The following is a 21,282-nucleotide window of genomic DNA, read 5'->3' as shown; positions in this document are numbered from 1 at the left end:
TTCATTGTTTTTTTCTTAAAACAGGTACTGAATATAAAACAATATGAGAGGGTCTCTCTCTTTCCTCACTTGCAAGTTATTGTTAAACTTTCTATACATTTCTGTAGCTCCTGTTTTTTTCCTTTACATGGAAAACATTGATATGCTATACCATAATGTATTTTGAAGACTTTGTTCCTTGGGGACAGTATTTCTCAATCTTCTAATGGGCTCTTAAAAAAAAAAAAAAACAGACTCTTTATTTTTATTTATTTATTTTTTTACAGTGCAATTGATTTCTTTAAAACAGTTACAAAAAGCACAACAAAATAGAGATTATTCTTAGAATTATTAATGGTTTGTTAAAGATCAGGTAGGATTACAGGGTACAAAATAGAGATTATTCTTAGAATTATTAATGGTTTGTTAAAGATCAGGTAGGATTACAGGGTAAGAAATGGTATTAGGTGGGGGGAGCACCTGACTGGTTGTAAGGCTTTAGATACAATGTAGTTGATTACATATTAATTCAGCCATTACATACTGGGGATAGTAGATGGGGGATCAGTAATTGATCTACAAGGAACTCCTACACAGATCCGTGAGGACATCCCCAGTGCCGTCTTTCTCCACTCCTTAGGACCCTAAAGCCACCTGGATGACAGCATTTCCATCTTTCTTTCTCCACCCCATTCCCTATCCATATATTCTTCCCAATCCTAAGGTGCTGTGCAAGCTGAGAGCAGTCTGCTCTCTGCAGCTGGAACATACACTGTTTTGGTTACAGTGATCCTGTGTGACTAAGAAGGTTTTAGGGGCAGCCTTATTTTAATACTTCAAGTTAGCCTTGAGTACAGTCAGTCCCTTCCGCAACACAATTTAGATTCTCTTGAATGCAAGTATCAAGCAAGTGAGGGATCAACCCTGCCTTCACAATACCAACAATACACTAACCACTCACGGCTCACAACTACAAAAAGCAAACTCTTCAAATGGAAAAAATCTCAAGTTCTGCTAGAGTTTACTTAGTTTTAGTATAATGTTAATTATGTGTATACAAACATAAAACTAAATATAAACTCCTTATACTTTTTTTTTTTTTTTTTTAATTTGAGACTGAGTCTCAGTCCATCACCTAGGGTGGAGTGCAGTGGTGCGATCACAGCTCACTGCAACCTCAGCTTCCAAGGTTCAGGCGATCCTGTCATCTCAGCCTCCTGAGTAGCGGGGACTACAGGTGCATGCCACCATGTCCAGACTAATTTTGTTTATTTTATTTATTTGTAGAGACAGGGTTTCTCTGTGTTCCCTAGGCTGGTCTCCAACTCCTGGGTTCAAGTGATCCACCTGGCCTTGGCCTTCCAAAGTGCTGGCTGGGATTATAGGCGTGACACTGCTCCTAGCTAACTCCTTATATCTGTAGTGCTTGTATAGATACATCAGTTTGAATTTTTTTTTTTTTTGAGACAGAGTCTCGCTCTGTTGCCCAGTCTGGAGTGCAGTGGCGCAATCTCGACTCGCTGCAAGCTCCGCCTCCTGGGCTCACGCCATTCTCCTGCTTCAGCCTCCTGAATAGCTGGGACTACAGGCACCCGCCACCAAGCCTGGCTACTTTTTTGTATTTTTAGTAGAGACAGGGTTTCACCGTGTTAGCCAGGATGGTCTCCATCTCCTGACCTCGTGATCCACCCACCTCGGCCTCCCAAAGTGCTGGGATTACAGGTGTGAGCCACCGTGCCTGGCCTGATTTTTTTTTTTTTTAATTTCAGGTATAATGAACCATCATTTGATTTGTATTTATTATCACAGTGAAAACAATTTGTAGTTGTTATTCCTTTCTTTGCACAGAAATTTTCAAACCACTGATCCAAACCCCAAAATAGTTTGCTGAGAAATTCTTTAAAATCCTATATAAAGAAGAAATTATTTTGCAATTATTACTTTTCCTACTACTCATGAACAGTTGATGGATGTTGGTGGAAACAAAGACGGGATCCTTATATAGAACATCAGATTGCAGTGGCGCGATCTCAGCTCACTGCAACCTACACCTCACTGGCTCAAGCAATTCTTGTGCGTCAGCCTCCTGAGTCGCTAGAAAAAAATCTCAAGTTCTGCTAGAGTTTACTTAGTTTCAGTATAATGTTACAGGCATGTGCCACAGGCGCATGGCACCACACTGGACTAATTTTTTATATTTTTTGACTGAGACACTGGTTCTTGCCATGTTACCCACGCTAGTCTCAAACTCCTGAGCTCAAGTGCTCCACCTGCCTTGTCCTCCCAAAATACTGGGATTACAGGCATGTCATTACCACATCTGGACCAAGGTTCTTGAGAATTTAACATACCTGTACTGTGGTGTATAGAAGGACAGCTCAATCTTTTCACTATTTTTGTCTATTAATAGTACCAGCCTTCATTTCTACAGCATGTTGTCATTTGGCTGTTATTTTCTAAAAACAAAATTCTAAACTCACATAGAAGCAGGCAACCCAGGAATATTACCCAGAGTCCATTTGAAGAACACTATCTTAGGTTCTTTATTTTTATTCTTCTAAACAGAGGCTGTTTTTAAGAATTTTTATATTTCTTCAAATGCAAATAGAATAATTATAGTGAGGCCAGGAGCAGTGGCTCAGGCCTGTAATCCCAGCACTTTGGGAGGCCGAGGCGGGTGGATCACCAGAGGTCAGGAGTTCAAGACCATCCTGGCCAACATGGTGAAACCTCAACTCTACTAAAAATACAAAAATTAGCCGGGCGTGGTGGTGGATGCCTCCCAGCTACTCGGGAGGCTGAGACAGGAGAATCGCTTGAACCCAGGAGGTGGAGGTTGCAGTGAGCCAAGATCATGCCACTGCACTCCAACCTGGGCAACAAAGAGCGAAACTCCATCTTAAAAAAAAAAAAAAAGGCACCTGGGCGTGGTGGCTCACGCCTGTAATCCCAGCACTTTGGGAGGCCAAGGCAGGTGAATTACAAGGTCAGGAGATCAAGACCATCCTTGCTAACACGGTGAAACCCTCCGCCTACTAAAAAATACAAAAAAATTAGCCGGGTGTGGTGGTGGGCACCTGTAGTCCCAGCTTCTTGGGAGGCTGAGGCAGGAGAATGGCATGAACCCAGGAGGTGGAGCTTGCAGTGAGCTGAGGTCGGGCCACTACATTCCAGCCTGGGCAACAGAGCGAAGACTCCGTCTCAAAAAAAATAAATAAATGAAAGATTAACTATAGTGTTCTAAATTACACAATCTTCTTACCTCTCTAGCAATTCCTTGGTGCACCATGATTATTTCAGGAAGGGGTAATTGCTTTAATCTGAATTTCCTTTTTGCGTTTCTCTCATGGTAGATTCAATAGAACAGAGTAATCCATCGAGATATTTTTCTATCTGCTTATGGTAATTGTTTCCTTCGCTGAAAGAATGCTTTGAGAGAGGAAGAGGGAAACATTAAATCCCTCTGATTGAATATAATGATTCTTTTGCTGTTTATATATCATTTGATGTTGGATTTAGAGGGGTTAGAGACATTCAGAATTTTAAAAAGTAATAGTGTCGTCAAAAGTTGATTTTACATGTAAGTACAGTAGTACTTATATAAATAATGTGTGTGATAATTTGCACACAAAGAATTTTTTGTGCTTATTGTGAATTAGGAACTAAAAAGAACTTATTCAGTAGTTGATAACTCAAGAGTACAGAGTAGTATCCAGTTTTTCTAATGACAGGCGACCTCATAATAGACTACTTTTGAGACTTGAAGACTGAAGTGAAAATAAATACAAGCTAGAGCTTAATGCTAATTATAAAACACTAAAAGAATTAGAGAATTACAGTGAAGAATTAGAATGCAATTGCTATTTAAAATGTTTTTCCTTACCAACTTTGAAGAATAATAACGTATGGATAAGAAAGTTTATCCTTTTAAAGTGTGTCATTTGATGAGTTTTGACGTTTACACATACCCATGAAGCTGTTATAATCAAGATACAGAATGTTTGTATCATCCCCAAAGGTTCCTCTCCCCACTTTGCAGTCCATTCCGCTTTCTGCTCTGGCCCCAGGCAACTACTAATCTGTTCTTCACTATAGTTACATTCTGCATGAGGGGCATCATAGTAGGTATGTCTGACTTCATTCCCTCAAAATGAAGATTTTTGAGATTCATCCGTGTTGTTCAGTATATTGGTAGTTTGCTCCAGTATATGCGTTTTTTATTCATTCACCTATTGATACACGTTTCTATTTAATATTTTGTGAGGTTCTGAAATTAGATACCAGTGATTAGAAAAAAAAATCCTTAGAATCTTTTAATTTTTTTTTTTTTTTGACACAGGATCTTGCTCTGTCACCCAGGCTGGAGTGCAGTGGTGCGATCTCGGCTCACTGCAACCTCAACATCCTGGGCTCAGGCAATCCTCCCACCTCAGCCCCCCAAATAGCTGGGACTACAGGCATGCACCACCATGCCTGGTTAATTTTTGTATTTTTTTCTAGGGGTCTTGTCATGTTGCCCACGCTAGTGTCGAACTCCTGGACTCAAGCGATCCACCTACCTCGCCCTCCCAAAGGTGTGCTATGAGCCACCGTGCAGGCCAAAATCTCTTAAGTCTTTTTTTTTGGAGACTGAGTCTCACTCTGTTGCCCAGACTGGAGTGCAGTGGCGTGACCTCGGCTCACTGCAACATCTGACTCCCTGGTTCAAGTGATGCTCCTGCCTCAGCCTCCCTAGTAGCTGGAATTACAAGCATATACCACCATGCCCAGCCAATTTTTGTATTTTTGGTAGAGACGGGATTTCACCATGTTGGCCAGGATGGTCTCCATCTCCTGACCTCGTGATCCACTTGTCTCGGCCTCCCAAAGTGCTGGGATTACAGGCATGAGCCACCGCACTCAGCCTAAAATCTCTTAATTCTTAATAGAAAATGTTATGTTATGGCTTGTAAGTGAAAAATAAAGACTCTTTCTTGCTATCTTATTTTATGGATGATTTTTCTTTTTCTTTTCTTAAGGAATTTGGATGTCCCTTGATTCCAAGTAAATAAGACACATTTTGTTGGCTCATCTTTTAACCTAGATACTTAGTATGGCATAAAGTACTATTCAGGAAGCTTTGACAGAGTATTAATTTTTTTAAAACTTATTCAATAATAACAAAATTTGAAAGATTTATAGTAATAATCTAACAGAGTGGTTTTCAGACTTGTGTACCTCAGTAAAAAAAATTTTCAGTGTGTATTTCCAAGATAAATAGTTGTTTATAAATTCTGCATATCTTTTACTATATTAATGCAATATGTACAGTATAAAACAAGACCAAAGTAGATATTTAAAAGGATAAGATAAAAGGTAATTATAAATAAATAGTTCTTTCTGCACATCTAATGGATTGTCTTATGCATACCTGACTCGGCAACCGGATATATAGTATTGCCTATTCAAACAGTTAAAAACTACACCAGTAGATGGCGTATTTTGACTTTTCATTCTACATAAATGTGTAATTTATGTGAACTGCTAGAGGAAGATAATTATTTATATACATTGTATAAAAATACCTTATAGTAAAGGAAAAAGACAATTTTTAAATATTTTTTCCTAATCTCTTCGTCCCCATGAAATTTTTAATTTTTGTTTTTTACAAAAAAAATTTATACCTCAACCCTATTAACTGACCCATGAAATTTTCATACTACAAATACACTATGTATCTCTGTGTATATATAAGGTGACGCTTTCAAGGACCACCAACAATTGTGATATCTAAGTTCATTTTTTATCCCTCAAGATCCAGTTTTTGTCTATTTGGAGTATATCACCCTATTTAGAACGCATGCTTTAGGGTGTAATTGTGTTTTTTCACCTATTACTTGACCTTTCTAATCTCATTTTTTTAAGTGAATAATAAATTAGTATTCATTCTGTTTGTCTGTAGCTACTGATGTCCATATCAGTAGCAGGGGAAAGTTGTAGGAAGCTTGTCTAACATTATGAAATGTACTGGAGGTAGTTCATAAGAGACAGGCTCTTCATGGGTCATTCACTTGTCCATAACATGACATTTTGTTTCTGCATTTTCCACAGGATGCTATTCTGAAATACAATGTGGCATATTCTAAGAAATGGGACTTTACAGCTTTGATCGATTTCTGGGATAAGGTAAAAGTATCCTTATTTCTTTATGAAAATATTATTGACTATAAGAAGGTTTGAGAGGAATATCCGTAATTCAGCCACACTAAGATAATTATCATCTTTTAGTTTTATAAATTTGAATTTTGTTTTAGTCTCTTAGAATATACATTTTCTGTCATATTTTCATACCATTATCAGCATTATCAAGGAATATATAATAGTCCATGCTTAGATTTTGAGAATATAATGGTTCTCATATTCTCAAACATATAGGTTGCATCCAGTTTTACCCCCAATTACATTGTGGCAACATCATTATATATGTATATATATTTTCCCATATTTGATATTGTTTCTTTAGGTGATTTCCAGAAATTACATGACGTAAGTCAAAGGGCACAAAACATTTGTTTTAAAATCTTTTAAAAACTTTTGCCATAAAATCCTTTTTCCACAGATTAATTGTAGCAATTTACTTTGCTGCCAGTAGTGGATAGGAATATCACTTTCACAGTACCATTAGCAGAGAGAGTCTTTTCATTTGTCTATTGGCCATTCGTATATTTTCTTTGGAGAAATATCTATTCAAATTTTTTGTCTTTATTATTGAATTTTAGGCATTCTTTATATATTTTAGATGCAGATTCCGTACCAGATATATGACTTTCAAATATTTTCTCCCATTTTGTGTTTTTTTTTCCTTTCTTTTTCATTTTCTTGATGGTACACTTTGAAGCTCAAAAATTTTTAATTTTGATGAAGTCTAGTTTATCATTTTTTTTCTTCTGTTTTCAGGATCATATTTAAGAAGCTAATCTAAGATCATGAAGATATATGTTTCTTCTAAGAATTTTATAGCTTTAGCTCTTACACTATGACTATTGCCCATTTAATTTTTGTATGTGATGTAAATTAGGGGTCCAATTTTATTATTTTCCATGTGGATATCCATTTTGAGTTAATTTTCATATGTGGTGTAAGGTAGGAGTTCAACTTCATTATTTTGCATGTGGATAACAAGTTGTGCCAGCACCATTTGTTGAAAAGACTCTTCTATCCCCTGTTGAATTGTGTTGGCACCTTTTCAAAATCAGTTGACGTAAGGATTGTTTCTGGCCTCTCAGTTCTACTCCACTGATCTATGTGTCTATCCTTGTGCCAGTACCACACAGTCTTGGTTCCATAGCTTTGTGGTAAGTTTTAAAATCAGGAAGTGTGTGTCCTATAACTTCGTTTTTTTTTTTTCAAATTTGTTTTGGCTATTTTTGGATTCTTTGCATTTCACTCTTGAGTTTTAGGATTAATTTGTTACTTTCTGCAACACACCTAGGTGCTAAGGGCAATTCTTATATCATGTTAATAGAATCCAAACTAATTCTGCATTTCAAGGTAGTACCAGTAATTTCAGGATTATCTTACTGAGCTTTTGACCCGTATGGCTTTTGCAAGGCAGACATAAAGTAAATAATGAAAGCCTTATCCTTGTGTCTGGAAATTGGATATCTCAGATATCCTTGAATCTAAATGTCTTTCACTGTTACAGCAATGTAATTATCTGATGCAGAAAAGTAGATCAAATTGATATAATCGTTATCCTTGTCACTTAAGTTATCAGGACATAACATTTGTATTGTAACTTTCTGGGCTTAAATTGGATATGGTGGTTAATTGGGGTAAGAAGTAATGTATAATTTGAAACCTTGAGATGGCATTAAAAGATGCCATTGGTTACAGTACCTCTGTCACCTTGCTATGGAGTAGTCATTTTTTCCTCTCTTCTTAATCAGAATACTCAGACAGGACCTTGTTTTCCCTTTATCTGGTGACCTTGCCCAGAAACATGCCTGAAACGGGTAATATATAGCAAGTTTTGGTGTGTTTAGTGTAGATCATAAATATGAGATGATTACTCAGGTGCTGATGATAGTTTTACAGTTCTTTAGAGAGAAGAGTCCTTGCATTTTCGACCTTCTGATACTTATTTATTTATTTTTTTATGAGATGGAATCTCATCTGTCACCCAGGCTGAGTGCAGCGGCACAATCTCAGCTCACTGCAATTTCCGCCTTGCGGTTGCCTCAACCTCCCAAGTAGCTGGGATTACAGGTGCCCGCCACGTTGCCCGGCCAATTTTTGTATTTTTAGTAGAGATGGGTTTTGCCATGTTGGCGAGGCTGGTCCCAAATTCCTGACCTTAAGTGAGCCACCCACTTCGGCCTCCCAAAGTGCTGGGATTACAGGTGTGAGCCACCGCTCCCAACCAGACCTTCTGATTTGCATTTACTTTGTAAACATATGGAGGGTTGGAGAAGTCCCTACAACTACACTAAGTATTCATTTCTTACTGTATTCTTTAAGTCTTTGCCCATATATATGATGTCTTATAGCTAGATATAAATGTATGTTTAAAATTTATGCTATATGATAAAATCTTCTGTGATATATAACTTTATAATGTTTAGCCTTAATCGTTGCAGCAATATTCCATCAAATTGATAAATTGTCTGCTCATCCACTCCTGTGTTTGTTAGAGATTTGAGGAAATTTGTATAAAGCCTATCTAGAGATTTGAAGGTGGTTCTCCCTGTGATTGTTTCCTATCCTGTCATTATTGTGTACTTAACAAAATACCTTGGATGTTTAATACACTTGTGTATTTTTCTATCCATCAAATCTCCAGATATTATTCTAGTACTTTACCAAGTCATGACCCACAGGGACAACATTGCCGATGCTTGCAGTGGTTAGTGAGAAGTAAGTGTCAGACATATATGTAGGTGGGATTGGTGGAAGCAAAGGTTTTTAGTGCGAGGGAAACAAATTAATTATATTTGATTTGCATTTTCAGTGTCTTATTCTGCAGTAGGAAGGCTTGTTTATAAAGGGTTCTTTTTTTTTTTTTTTTTTTTTTTAATTTAAAGCCAGGCTATAGTGCAGTGGTGCTGTCACAGCTTACTGCAGCCTCAACCTCCCGGGCTATATACATCCTCCCACTTTAGCCTCCCATGTAGCTGGGACTACAGGCATGTGCTACCACACCTGGCTAGTTTTTTGTATTTTTTTGTAGAGACAGATTTTTCACCATTATTACCCAGATTGTTACCCAAAATTGTCTTTATACAGATTTTTGTAGAGACAATTTTTCACCATTGTTACCCAGGCTGGTCTTGAACTCTTGGACTCAAGCAGTCTTCGTTCCTCAGCCTCCCAAAGTGCTGGGATTATAGGCATGAGCCACTCTGCCTGGCCTATAAAGGGTTCTTTTTTTTTTTTTTTGAGATGGATTCTAGCTCTGTCACCAGACTGGAATGCAGTGGCATAATCTCGGCTCACTAGAACTTCCCCCTCCTGGGTTCAAGCCATTCGCCTACCTCAGCCTCCCAAGTAGCTGGGACTACAGACGTGCGCCACCATGCCCGGCTAGTTTTTTGTATTTTTATTAGAGATGGGGTTTCGCCATGTTGGCCATGATGGTCTCAATCTCTTGACCTCGTGATCCCCCCTCCTCAGCCTCCCAAAGTGCTGGGATTACAGGCAGGAGCTACCATACTCGGCCTTAAACTAAGGGTTCTTAAACATTGTTTATTAGCAGGGTTTGGCAATTTTTTTTCAGTTTTTATTTTTTAATTTTTTGTTGTTTTGAGACAATGTCTCACTCTGTTGCCCAGGCTGGAGTACAGTGGCATGATCTCGGCTCACTGTAACCTCCACCTCCCAGATTAAAGCAATTCTCATGCCTCAGCCTCCTGAGTAGCTGGGACTACAGGCACGCACCACCATGCCCGGCTAATTTTTGGATTTTTGGTAGAGACAGGGTTTCACTATATTGGCCAGGCTGGTCTCGAACTCCTGACTTCAAGCGATCTGCACACCTCGGCCTCCCAAAGTGTTGGGATTACAGGTGTGAGTGGCTGCTCTCAGTCAGAATTTGGAAATTCTTTACTTAAATGTGACATTGAACTCTGAGTGGCTTGTTTTATTAAGGAAAATAATTAAATTTCACATCGTATTAAGATTAATATTTTGCAGTTAGGTTTATTTTGAGGCTGTTGATATTTATCTCCTTAAAACCTTTCTTTGATTAATTCAGTAAGTAAAGGATTTTGTAACCCAAACTACCTTACAACAAGAGGAGTTCATATCAACAGTCATTGTGAAGCCATGGTAGTGTAATTACCTACATTCTGGTCTCTAGCACTAGAGGTAAGGGGCCCAGAAGTCCACCCTGGTGTGTGAGCACCTCTACTGGAATGGAAGTAAGGAGTATTACCTCAGCTTTTGTTATTTTTTTAGAAACCAGCAAAGATCACAGAGAGCAATCTGTTAATTTGTTATTTATATTTATATATTTAGGTGCTACTGAGTCAAAATGGCTGTTATTTAGTATTTTCTGCATCTTCAGGGGTGATATTGGTCTTCCTCACTGCCAGCTGCTGGAAGTGCTACAAACACACAATCTGTGTTTTATGGCCCTCCTGTGTGGTGTTCCACAAAATTAAATTCAAACACTTCTGTAATTTATATTCTAAATGAATCGATATACTTACTCCTGGCATTTTTCACTGGAAAGTTGAACAAAATGTTCTATATGTTAGAAAAGGCCTCTATCAATGCATCTTGGAGGAATTTTTAAATACTTCTCTTTTTTTGTTTTTGAGACAGAGTCTCCCTCTGTCACTCAGGCTGGAGTGGAGTGGCACAATCTCGGCCCACTGCAACCTCTGCGTCTCAGGTTTAAGTTACTCTACCCCTCAGCCTCCTGAGTAGCTGGGATTACAGGCACCTGCCACCACGCCAGGCTAATTTTTGTATTTTTAGTAGAGATGGGGTTTCACCATATTGGTAAAGCTGGTCTTGAACTCCTGACCTCAGGTGATCCACCCACCTTGGCCTCCCAAAGTGCTGGGATTACAGGCATGAGCCACAGTGCCCAGCCAAATACTCCTCTTTTTACAACACCTGTGGCACTGTTTCATTTCATTCGTAGTATATTAACTTGTGAAATTTACATTAAAGCTGTAGTAACTGAAGAAGAGCATGGGGGATATATTTTTAAGGGGGTTTCTTCTATTTCTGTGATGTTGGCTTCTATTTCTGGACTTGGATGTTTGCTTTATATTTATTCATTAGACTACACATATATATTTTTATATACTTTTTGGATATTTCACAATAAGTATAAAATGTTAAACTAATATAAAGAGCTTTAAATCTGCAATTGATTTATGTAACAAACTTCTTAAGAAAATTGGATTAATTGTTGAAAGGAAGCCTAAGGATTTTAGTGACTATTTCATCTTCCTTTCTGTGTTGAGTTTTATGTCTCGAATTGAAAAGATAGAAATGTATATGCCTTTCGTTTCATCCTTCCATTGGTTTTTCCATGAAGGCTGTCATAAATAACAAAATGAGTGGTTTTGGTTTGCTTTTGTTTTTTGCATCTGTGGCTGGTAAAGGTGGAGAGTGAGAGATAGGAGTACAGGAATGAGAGGACATTTAAAAGTAAAAAATGGAAAACCTAGACTTTAGAATGATTTTGTTGCTATGATGAGGCTAGTAATATATTTCTGTTTGTAAACCACAATTTAAATATACATAATAGCATAAAGTCTTTACTTCAAATCATACATACAAAATAGATTATTGCAACTTAGAAATTCTGCATCTTTTGTGTTCGCTATAGTTATTAAAATATTGACTATGCGTTCTCCTATCAGCTCTTATCCTCTGACTTGTCAAAGACTGTTTAAAGCCTCTATCACTGTAAATAAGAGTGTGTAATTCTATTAGTATTGAACTTGCATTTTTGTTTATGTGCTACCTAATTTAAAAGGTAAATGGGACATAATATTGAGTTTTGAATGATGCAAAATAAATTCATCATTTTATGTCTAAGCTATCTTTCTCTTCGGAACTCTCTGTCATTTAAATTTTTTTTAGTTTTTTTTTTTCAAGAGCAATAATCCACTTTTACTTATTTACTTTTCATTAGTTTAAATCCTTGAGGGGTACAGCGTCACACAGATTCTGTGTCCAATGGCCTTAGCAGGAAGATTGCTTGAGAATTTGGTGTGAACCATGCCACTTTCCTGGCACCAAGTTACCTTTCCATAGATTATTCTGGTTTTGTTTGGTTTGCCACCAGGAGTCACTTTGTTGTTCTTTGCTTTGTATACATAAGTACATCTTATGCCCAAATAGAATTCTGTTTCATTTTGGGCATAAACACCTTCAATTTTAAAAAGAGCTGTGTGCTCTCTTTGGTTCTGGAGACCACACTTATACTCAGCAAAAATGGCCTTGGACCACAGCCTTCCAGACATACTTGCTTTTTAGAAGTCCTGTTCCCAGCACGCCTCCACAGGCTCCAAGTTGGCAGAAAGAGAAAGGCCATTTAAAATTTTAAAAACAGGTACAACATAATTCATTGTCTCCAAAATTGAGGCATGTATTATTATACCTGTGTTTAACTAAAGTAACAGTTTTTGAACTTGTGATTATGGAAAACTTTAAAAATTATAATGTATTGGCAGAGCATCAGTAGAAACTCGGAAAAAGGAACATAAACTTGTATTAAAACAGATTACAAAAAAAGTTATTTCACATACACAGAGTAATGGCTGGAAGAAATTAAGTTTTGATTTATGTCTATTATGTAATACAAAGTTAAAATATATATTGAAATTATTAGACAAAAATCATAGCCCAAATCAGCTATGATTCAATAACGTAAAACACAATAGTTGTATGTTTATGCATCACTTGAGCATCAATGCATTCATGCATATGTGGTACACTGTGGACATCCTGGCTTTCTGAGGTGTGGCATGCTATTATGAGTTGCTTATCTCAAGGTAATTATAACTGTATCAAATATACTCAGTATTTTTGTGTATTAAAAATTTTAGAACAAAAATATTGTTAGAGGATTTTTCTTTCTACTCTCTTCATTCCTCCTCTCTCCACCCCTTTATCCCCAGACTATCTATAAACATTTCATGGAGGGTTAGTGCTCTTTAGAATAGTTTGGGAAAAGCTTACCTAAGGCAGTAAATTGTTGTAACTACCATTTTAAATCACAACAGATTTCGTTTTTCAGTAACTGAAGGAATGTGGCCTCCTTCCGTGATAGCCTTTTGGTGGTCATTTTTTGTTTTGTTTTGGTTTGGTTTTTTTGATAACACTGAAGTAAGTTTCTGAATGTATATAAACACATTATTACTTAGATTGATTTAACATTCTTCATAGATAATCTGTTTCCTGGGATTTTCTTCAAAGCTTAAAAAATATGAAATGTCTTTGTTATATTTGTCACAAAGAGCCTGTACCAAACTCCTAATCAAATGAAAGCAGCCTTGAATGTTTCATAAGACTACAGCTAATGTCTTTATCTCTCTAGCTTTCGAACCTCTGATTTGGAGTTCAGTGGAAATTTAACCTTTTTGGACCTCTTCCCTTGGTGACTCACAGTCTCTGGAATCATAAGGTCTGCATTACTTTACAGCTCAATTTAATTCATAAGAACTATAGGAGCCAAAAGGGAGCTAATCAGAGTCACTAAAATATTGAAACAGATGAATTGTGACTTTTAGATTTGTATGGAATATGTGGAATTTCTCTCCCTGATTTGGTTAATGTGTGCTTTTGAATTGGGACATATGTTGAGAGTCTGATATTTATGATATCTAAATAGTGCATATCCCAAAGGACAGATTACTCCAATTGGAACTAGGCACTTTGCTTTTATAAACTTGATGAGTTACCATGGAATATCAGTCTTAGTTGAGCACTCTATGCACTAGATCATTGATGAAGTTAGAGTTGTTATTTTGTTTTTGCAAAACACTATCTGGATTGTATTTATGTGGTGGACAAAGCGGTTAGAAGTTACAGATACTCAAAAGTGAAAATTCATTCAGTAGACTTTCTCTTACATTCTAATAATTAAATTAAGCTAGTACTTAGTACTTAACTCTAACCCTTCATTTGGATCAAATAGCAGTAGAAGTTATTCCTTTTAAATGTTGCTGTGGTGTTGATTTCATTATCCAAAAATCTACTGTTAGAGGAGTGAAAATAATTTTATGTTTTAATCTTGCCGGTGATTTGTGTCTGTCTTTATCAGCTAGCTCTGAAGTGTTTTGGGTTTTGTTGTGTTTTGTTTGTATTTTATTAACACAGTTCAACATGATGCCTTGATTTATAATTCTTGTTAAATTAATTTACATTTATTCTTCTTATGTTCCTACTCATCAAAATAAATTCTGTAGTCTTTTTGAGTATGCTTCAAACATTTTTATCTACAAGTAACATTTCATATTTAACCCTGGAAGGACTATTATAGTATTTTTATCTGAAGGTAGAAATAATGAGTAAATGAAAACAGGATGTTAGATTTGTTTTTCAAATTTACGTACTGTTTCAATGTGTAGCCTATTTAAACAAGCGGTAAACTTGGTCATCAAAGACTAAATAGATCCATTGGTCCTTTTATATGAGGGGGTGCTGTTGGTGCTATGGTTTACCAAAGACTGAGCCAATGGTCTTTCTCCTTATTTACTATTAGTACTAGTAGAGAAAAATACTCATCCTCGATTTATTGTGATGATAACGACAGGTAATGATTAAGTACAAGGGTCTGTCAGATTCTAAGCTAGCTAAATAATTTTTCTTTATAGTGTGTTAAAGAAGTTTTTGGTAAGCTGAGTGACATAGTACCATGTTGCCACAAATGCTCTTTGATTACATGAAAAGCATTATAAAAAGACATTTTCTGCAACAAGGGCCATTTCCAGCATAGTGAAATATGGAATATTTTCAAGTGAACTCCAAAGTGATATATGTTGAAGTCTTGCTCTTGGTCTAATCTGCCTCAGTCTTGAGAAGCCTAGCTCTAAGATAAACAAAGGGCATCTTCCACTGGGAGTGTAATGTTGGAACTGCTCACTGCCTTAAGTAACCATATGCATAGCCTCTTTCCTGATAGTTGGCTCCTGTCTCCCTTTGTAATCCTTTCCTTCTTCCATGCCTGCTGCTTAAGTTGCAGACTTTTCCAGCATCACTTCTCTTGGACCCTTTTATCTGTTGCAGGCATAGGTCTGTCTCATTTCAGACTCACCCCTTCTACAAGATCCTCCTTGTAGATATCTCTTTTGTGTTTTCATCTTATTTGGTTATCTGTGGCGATGGAGGTGGTAGTGCTTATTACTGAGAGTTTTCTATGTACCAGCTATAGTGTCAGCAGTATGCTTTATCTGATTTAATTCTAACAACCACCTCATGAGTTACATGCTATTAATATTTCTGTTTTACAAATGAAGAATGGAAAACCAAGGTTTAGGGAGTTTAAGTAACTAAGTGACATCTCACTTTTATCTATGGACCATGGCACATGCCATCAGAGTTGGTCTTTGACATTGCACCTAGGAAAGAAGCTGAATCAGATTAAACATACTACCCAAACATTAGGTCAGTTTAAAATGGCTAGGGAAAGGGGAAGATTCATTGTAAAAACTAATTGAATAAAGCTAGGGAGGCCTGATAAGTTCAAAGACTTGAATTAAAGGTAGAAAGAAGAGGAAAACCTTCTAGCAAAAGGTGGCCTTAATGGCCCATAGCCTTAGATCTGGCATCATTTAGAACCACATGGCTGGGCATGTGGCTCATGCCTGTAATCCCAATACTTTGGGAGGCTGAGGCAGACAGATCACTTGAGGTCAGGAGTTTGAGACCAGCCTGACCAACATGGTGAACCCCTGTTTCTACTGGGGAAAAAAAAAAAAAAAAAGGCGGCAACAGCACAGTCTCAGGGAGAGCACCTACCAGCTTCCAACAGTCTTCGTTCCTTTGAATCCTTTGCCATCTGGTTGTACTCTCTCTTCCCATTCTTCTTATCTGCCCATCTTTGACACCTCTTTTCCTCTCTCCTGTTACTCGGCATCACCTTGGGCAACTTCGTTTCAGTTGATACTCATGTTGATGAACCATTTACTAGTCAGACCCAAGTCTGAGTGTGAGACCTTCTACTTTATTAACTCATGTGACCACAAATGACCAGAGCTTGGACCTGGTTATCCCCTGAGCCAGCTCCTTCTCTGAAGTCATGAACTCATAATTCTTCTCCCACCACAGCCTCCTAGTTTTCTATTCCCTTATTCCTACTGTGCTTTCTGTTTTTTGAGTGTCCACTGCTTTCATCCCTTTTCTTCTGGTCCACTGTGTCCTAGTTTGTATTATGCAAATATTAACACTTCATGAGTAAAGGGTTAATGGTTAAGGTGGGGGAATGTACTGCGTATTATATCCTCCTTCTGGGAATAGCTCTGAGGAGTCTTACAGTAAAGAAACATGCTTGGCTTTATTTAATTAAACCCTTTTTTTTTTTTCAAACTTATTTATAAACAGCTTCCGTGTAACAGCTTTTGACTTCCTTTGTAGCAAGTATTCCATGGAGCACACTTTGCACAGCACAGTTGTAATGGGGAAGGGAGAGAAGGAGGAAGAAATAAAGGGAGAGAGGAGAGAGGGAAGGAGGGAGAGAGGGAATAATGAATCTTACTGATAGGCCTTCCTAAGAGTTCATGTTATTCAGTCTCAAGTAGGCCTTAGTTTCCTGTTGCCATCTTTTATATATTTCCTCATTACTCTAGGATTCCAAACCTTTTCATTGTTTTCTAATGTTTACCGACATTCCACTATCCGTCTGCTCCTACTTCATACCTCTTGTAGAGATTTGAGGGCATCTAAAAGGTAAATTCTTTCAGTTTCTTCATTTTAAGGGTTTCAACATACTTTATGTTTCTCTTTCTTGTTATCTCAAAGGAAAAGCTAGTCTTACTCCATTCCTCAAGGGCAGCATGTCTAAAACAATTATACTTTAGGATACATATGTCACTGTATCTTTTCTGGCCTTGACCCTCTTTCCTTGCTGCCTGGTTAGTGCTTGCTTGACTTTTAGTATTCAGCATGACTATCACTTCTGCAATTGACTTTTTTTTTTTTTTCTGAGACGTCTCGGTCTCCAGGTTGGCGTACAGTGGCACAATCTCGGCTCACTGTAACCTCCACCTCCTGGGTTAAAGCGATTCTCCTGCCTCAGCCTCCTGAGTATTACAGGCGTGCACCACCTTGCCTGGCTAATTTTTATATTTTTAGTAGAGATGGCGTTTCGCCATGTTGGCCAGGCTGGTCTCAAACCCCTGACCTCGTGTGATCCCCCTGCATTGGGCCTCCCAAAGTGCTGGGATTACAGGCGTGAGCTATCACGCCCGACCTAGACTTTCTTTTTTTAGAGCAGTTTTAGATTCACAGCAAAATACACAGATTTCTCATATATCCCCCACTCCCAGACATGCACCCCCTCCCCCATTGTCAACATCCCCCACTAGAATAGTGCATTTGCTACAATTGATGAACCTACATTGATGCATCATCACCACTCAAAGTTCTGTAATTGACATTTTACAGTCATCTTCTATAAGCTTCCCTGTACAAGGCTGTGATTTGTTCTTTGTTATGTTCCTAGCACTTAACATAGTGAGAACTTTCAATACCACTTAATGCAGGTTATGCGCAAATCTTTTTTCTTCTGCTCTTTCTCTCTGCCAGCTTCTAATTGACTATTGGATTTATTCACCTGGATATTCCACAAGTACCTAAAACTAGCCTTGTGGCCACTCTCCAAATTCTGTCAGTGAATGGTTCCACCATTTATCTATTCATTCACTCAAGCCAGAACTTGTTCATCATCCTAGCTGCCCTGTTCTGCCTCAGCCACCTTTTTCTGCTGATCTACCATTTCCTCATTTTATAGTGTGATATCATAATTTTACTTCCTAAATACTTCTTGAGTCTCGCCTCTATTTCTATTTGCCTCCTCCATACCATTGTCATGACTCAGCTAGTATATTGTAACAGTCACCTAGCCGACCCCTGTGTGCAGTTGGTCCCTTCAAATCCATCCTTCATGCTGCTCACACACAATGAGCTCTCTGAAGCATAGATCTTAAAACCTTCCATGGCATTTCATCTCTTTTCAGCTCTATTGGTGATATTTATGGCATTCCATGACCTTGCTTCTGCCCACCTCTCCAGCATCATTTCATGCCACTTTTCCTGTTCCAAACCTGATGGTCTAATGACTCTAAATTACTTGTGGTTCTCTGTCATGGTGTTTGCTTGCTTCTTAATCCAGCCTTCAAGACTCAGCTCAGTTTTTATCTCCTCTGAGTATCCTTTTTTGTCCTCTCAGCCTCTACTAAAAACTCCTCTGTGTGCTCACAGTAGTACCTGTGCACACCTCCATGTGCTTGTTATGTTAGGCATCATATAGCCATGAAATGTCTGAATATTTGTGAGGCCCAATTTCTCCAGGGTGTCTTAGTATTTTCTAGTTCATGGCTGATGCACAGTTAATGTTTCTTGAACTGAGTTCAGGATATTCAGGGAGAGTAGTCCAGCACACAGAAATGTGGGCCTTGAACCACAATCACTTACTGAGAGATTTAGGAATTATTTGTGTAAGGTGATAGTTGACCATTTGTGACGGGTAATTGGAAGAGAGAAAAGGTAAGGCCAGTATGCATAACCTTTATTACAGCTTTTTTAATTTATCTTTTTTCCAGAGACAGGGTTTCACTGTGTCCTCCAGGCTGGAGTGCAGTGACATGATCATGGCTCATTGTAACTTCAAATTCCTAGGCTTAAGTAAGAACCTCCCACCTCAGCTTCCAGAGGGACTATGGGTCCACATCACCACATCTACCTAAGTAAAAATTTTTTTTGGCCGGTCGCGGTGGCTCACGCCTGTAATCCCAGCCCTTTGGGAGGCTGAGGCAGGCAGATCATGAGGTCAAGAGATCAAGACCATCCTGACCAACAAGTTGAAACCCCATCTCTACTAAAAATACAAAAATTAGCTGGGTGTAGTGGCGTGTAAGTTCCAGCTACTCTGGAGGCTGAGGTGGGAGAATCGCTTGAACCCAGCAGGCAGAGGTTGCAGTGAACCGAGATCACACCACTGCACTCCAGTCTGGTGGCAGAGTGAGACTATGTTGCCCAAGCTGGTCTTAAACTTTTGGCTTTAAGTGATCCTACTGCTTTGACCTCCCAGAGTGCTGAGATTACAGGCATGAACCACTGTGCCCAGGCTTTATAGTTGTTGTGTAGCATTTTTACCCTAAAAAGTAGTAAGTGTCTAGAGGACAGACACCTTGTATTGTTTGTCTTGGTACTTATTTTTCACAGTGCTCAATCTAATGCCCTGGACAAAGTGGGTGTTCAATATGTGTTTGGACTAAGTAGCAACATATGACTAGAATTCAGTAGAAAGGAGAGGCTGTTCTTTTTGTTGGATTTCTGAGCTCTGTAACTTCACACTTCAGGGGCCCATTTACCTCTTTAATTCCCTACATGCAAAAGGAGGATGAATGCACCAGATGATAGATTGAACCTGACCTCTTAAAGTTTTATGTGATGTAACTACGTGCCACATCGGTCCTCATAAGCCTTCATTTTTATATAGGCTATAAAACCAAAATTATTTCAAGAGGAATATTTGACCATTTTCATTCTTCTTTTAAAATGAATTGGGGTTACCAAAAGTAGCCTGATGCAGTTGAATAAAATTAGGTGTATTTTAAAACCTCTAAACAAAAAGCTACAGATTTAGTAATCTGTAGTTGTATCTACATATGTCTGAAAACCCTTGAATCTTCTTTTGGTTGCCCTGGTGACTGTTTCATTGGAGTGGTATAGCAAGAAAGACTACATCTGTGAAGCCCAAACAGTAGCTACTATCCATATATAGCTATTTAAATAGAAATTAATTAAAATGAAATGAAATTTAAAATTCAGTTCTTCAGTCACAGTAGCCACATTTCAAATGCCACATGTGGCTGGTGGCTGCTATCCTGGACAGCACAGATATAGAACATTTTCATCACTGCAGAAAGTTAGATTGGATAGCAATGTACTAGGTCATCCCTAAGGATCCTTCTGCATCTGACATTATATTTCTACATGGAGGCCTGCTTACAGGGAACTTCTGAGATTTCTCAACATTCTTTGACTGTGTTTTGATTTTTTTTTGTTGTTGTTGTTGAGACGGAGTCTCGCTGTCTCGCCCAGACTGGAGTGCAGTGGCGCACGGTCTCTGCTCACTGCAAGCTCTGCTTCCCGGGTCGACACCATTCTCCTGCCTCAGTCTCCCGAGTAGCTGGGACTACAGGCGCCCGCCACCACGCCCAGCTAATTTTTTGTATTTTTTTTTTTTTATTAGAGACGGGGTTTCACCGTGTTAGCCAGGATGGTCTTGATCTCCTGACCTCGTGATCTGCATGCCGTGGCCTCCCAAAGTGCTGGGATTACAGGCGTAAGCCACTGTGCCTGGCCTGAATTTTTTTAAATTGGATATTACTTCAAATAATTGAGTTGTTGAGTAGAACTTGTCCATTTTTTAAAAAGATCTTTTCATTGTAATAGCATTTGTTTTAACTACTAATGTATTAGCATTTTTGTTCTTTCTCCAAAGAGTGAGCTTCCACAGAGTGTCCTCAAGCCTTTTAGGAAAATTAGTTTTGTTTCATCCTTAATAAGAGTGAAGTTCAGACTATAATATTATTATTTCATACTGGATAATTTAATAATTAAGAATTAAGCACTATAATATGTATGTATGCACGTTACTTGATTTGCGTGGCACATTTTATAATACTGTGAGTGTGCTAAGCTGTCATTGAACTACCTTAAAAATTCCTTAAGTCTGGGCTTGGTGGTTCATGCTTGTGATTCTAGCACTTTGGGAGGCTGATGTGGGATGATCGCTTGAACCCAGGAGTGCAAGACCAGCCTGGGCAAGATGGTGAGACCCCATTGCTACAAAAATTTTTTTAAAAATTAGCTGGGTGTAGTAGCATACATCTGTAGTCCCAGCTACTTGGGAGGCCGGGGCAGGAGGATCCCTTGTGCCCAGGAGTTCGAGGCAGCAGTGAGCTATGATCGCACCAGTGCACTCCAGCCTGGGTGACAAAGTGAGACCCCCATCTCTTAAAAAAATATATTACTTAAAAATAAGTATTTTTCAAAGTACTTCTTAGAGTTCAAAAAACCTGCTAATTATTTAAAAGTATAAACTATATAAAAAGATTGAAGTTACTGCTCTTC

The 21,282-nt window shown here is 38.2% G+C and overlaps 1 protein-coding gene and 1 pseudogene across 4 annotated transcripts in view; one reads left to right on the top strand and one right to left on the bottom strand.

Annotated features, from left to right (window-relative positions):
• The window catches only part of PARG (poly(ADP-ribose) glycohydrolase), a 134,024-nt gene that overhangs the window by 28,991 nt on the left and 83,751 nt on the right, over positions 1-21,282 (top strand). For all 4 annotated transcript variants that reach the window (XM_023230123.1, XM_023230121.1, XM_023230122.1 and 1 more), the window contains one exon: positions 6,070-6,144. In XM_023230123.1, coding sequence (XP_023085891.1) covers positions 6,070-6,144 — 75 coding nt within the window. The remainder of the gene's footprint in view (positions 1-6,069; positions 6,145-21,282) is intronic.
• On the bottom strand, positions 12,114-12,443 carry LOC111554534 (annotated as a pseudogene).

The sequence above is a fragment of the Piliocolobus tephrosceles genome, chromosome 9, assembly GCF_002776525.5.
Source record: "Piliocolobus tephrosceles isolate RC106 chromosome 9, ASM277652v3, whole genome shotgun sequence".
NCBI classification, from domain to species: domain Eukaryota; kingdom Metazoa; phylum Chordata; class Mammalia; order Primates; family Cercopithecidae; genus Piliocolobus; species Piliocolobus tephrosceles.
Note: the sequence above shows the minus strand (reverse complement) of the source record. Positions and strands in the feature narration are given on the sequence as shown.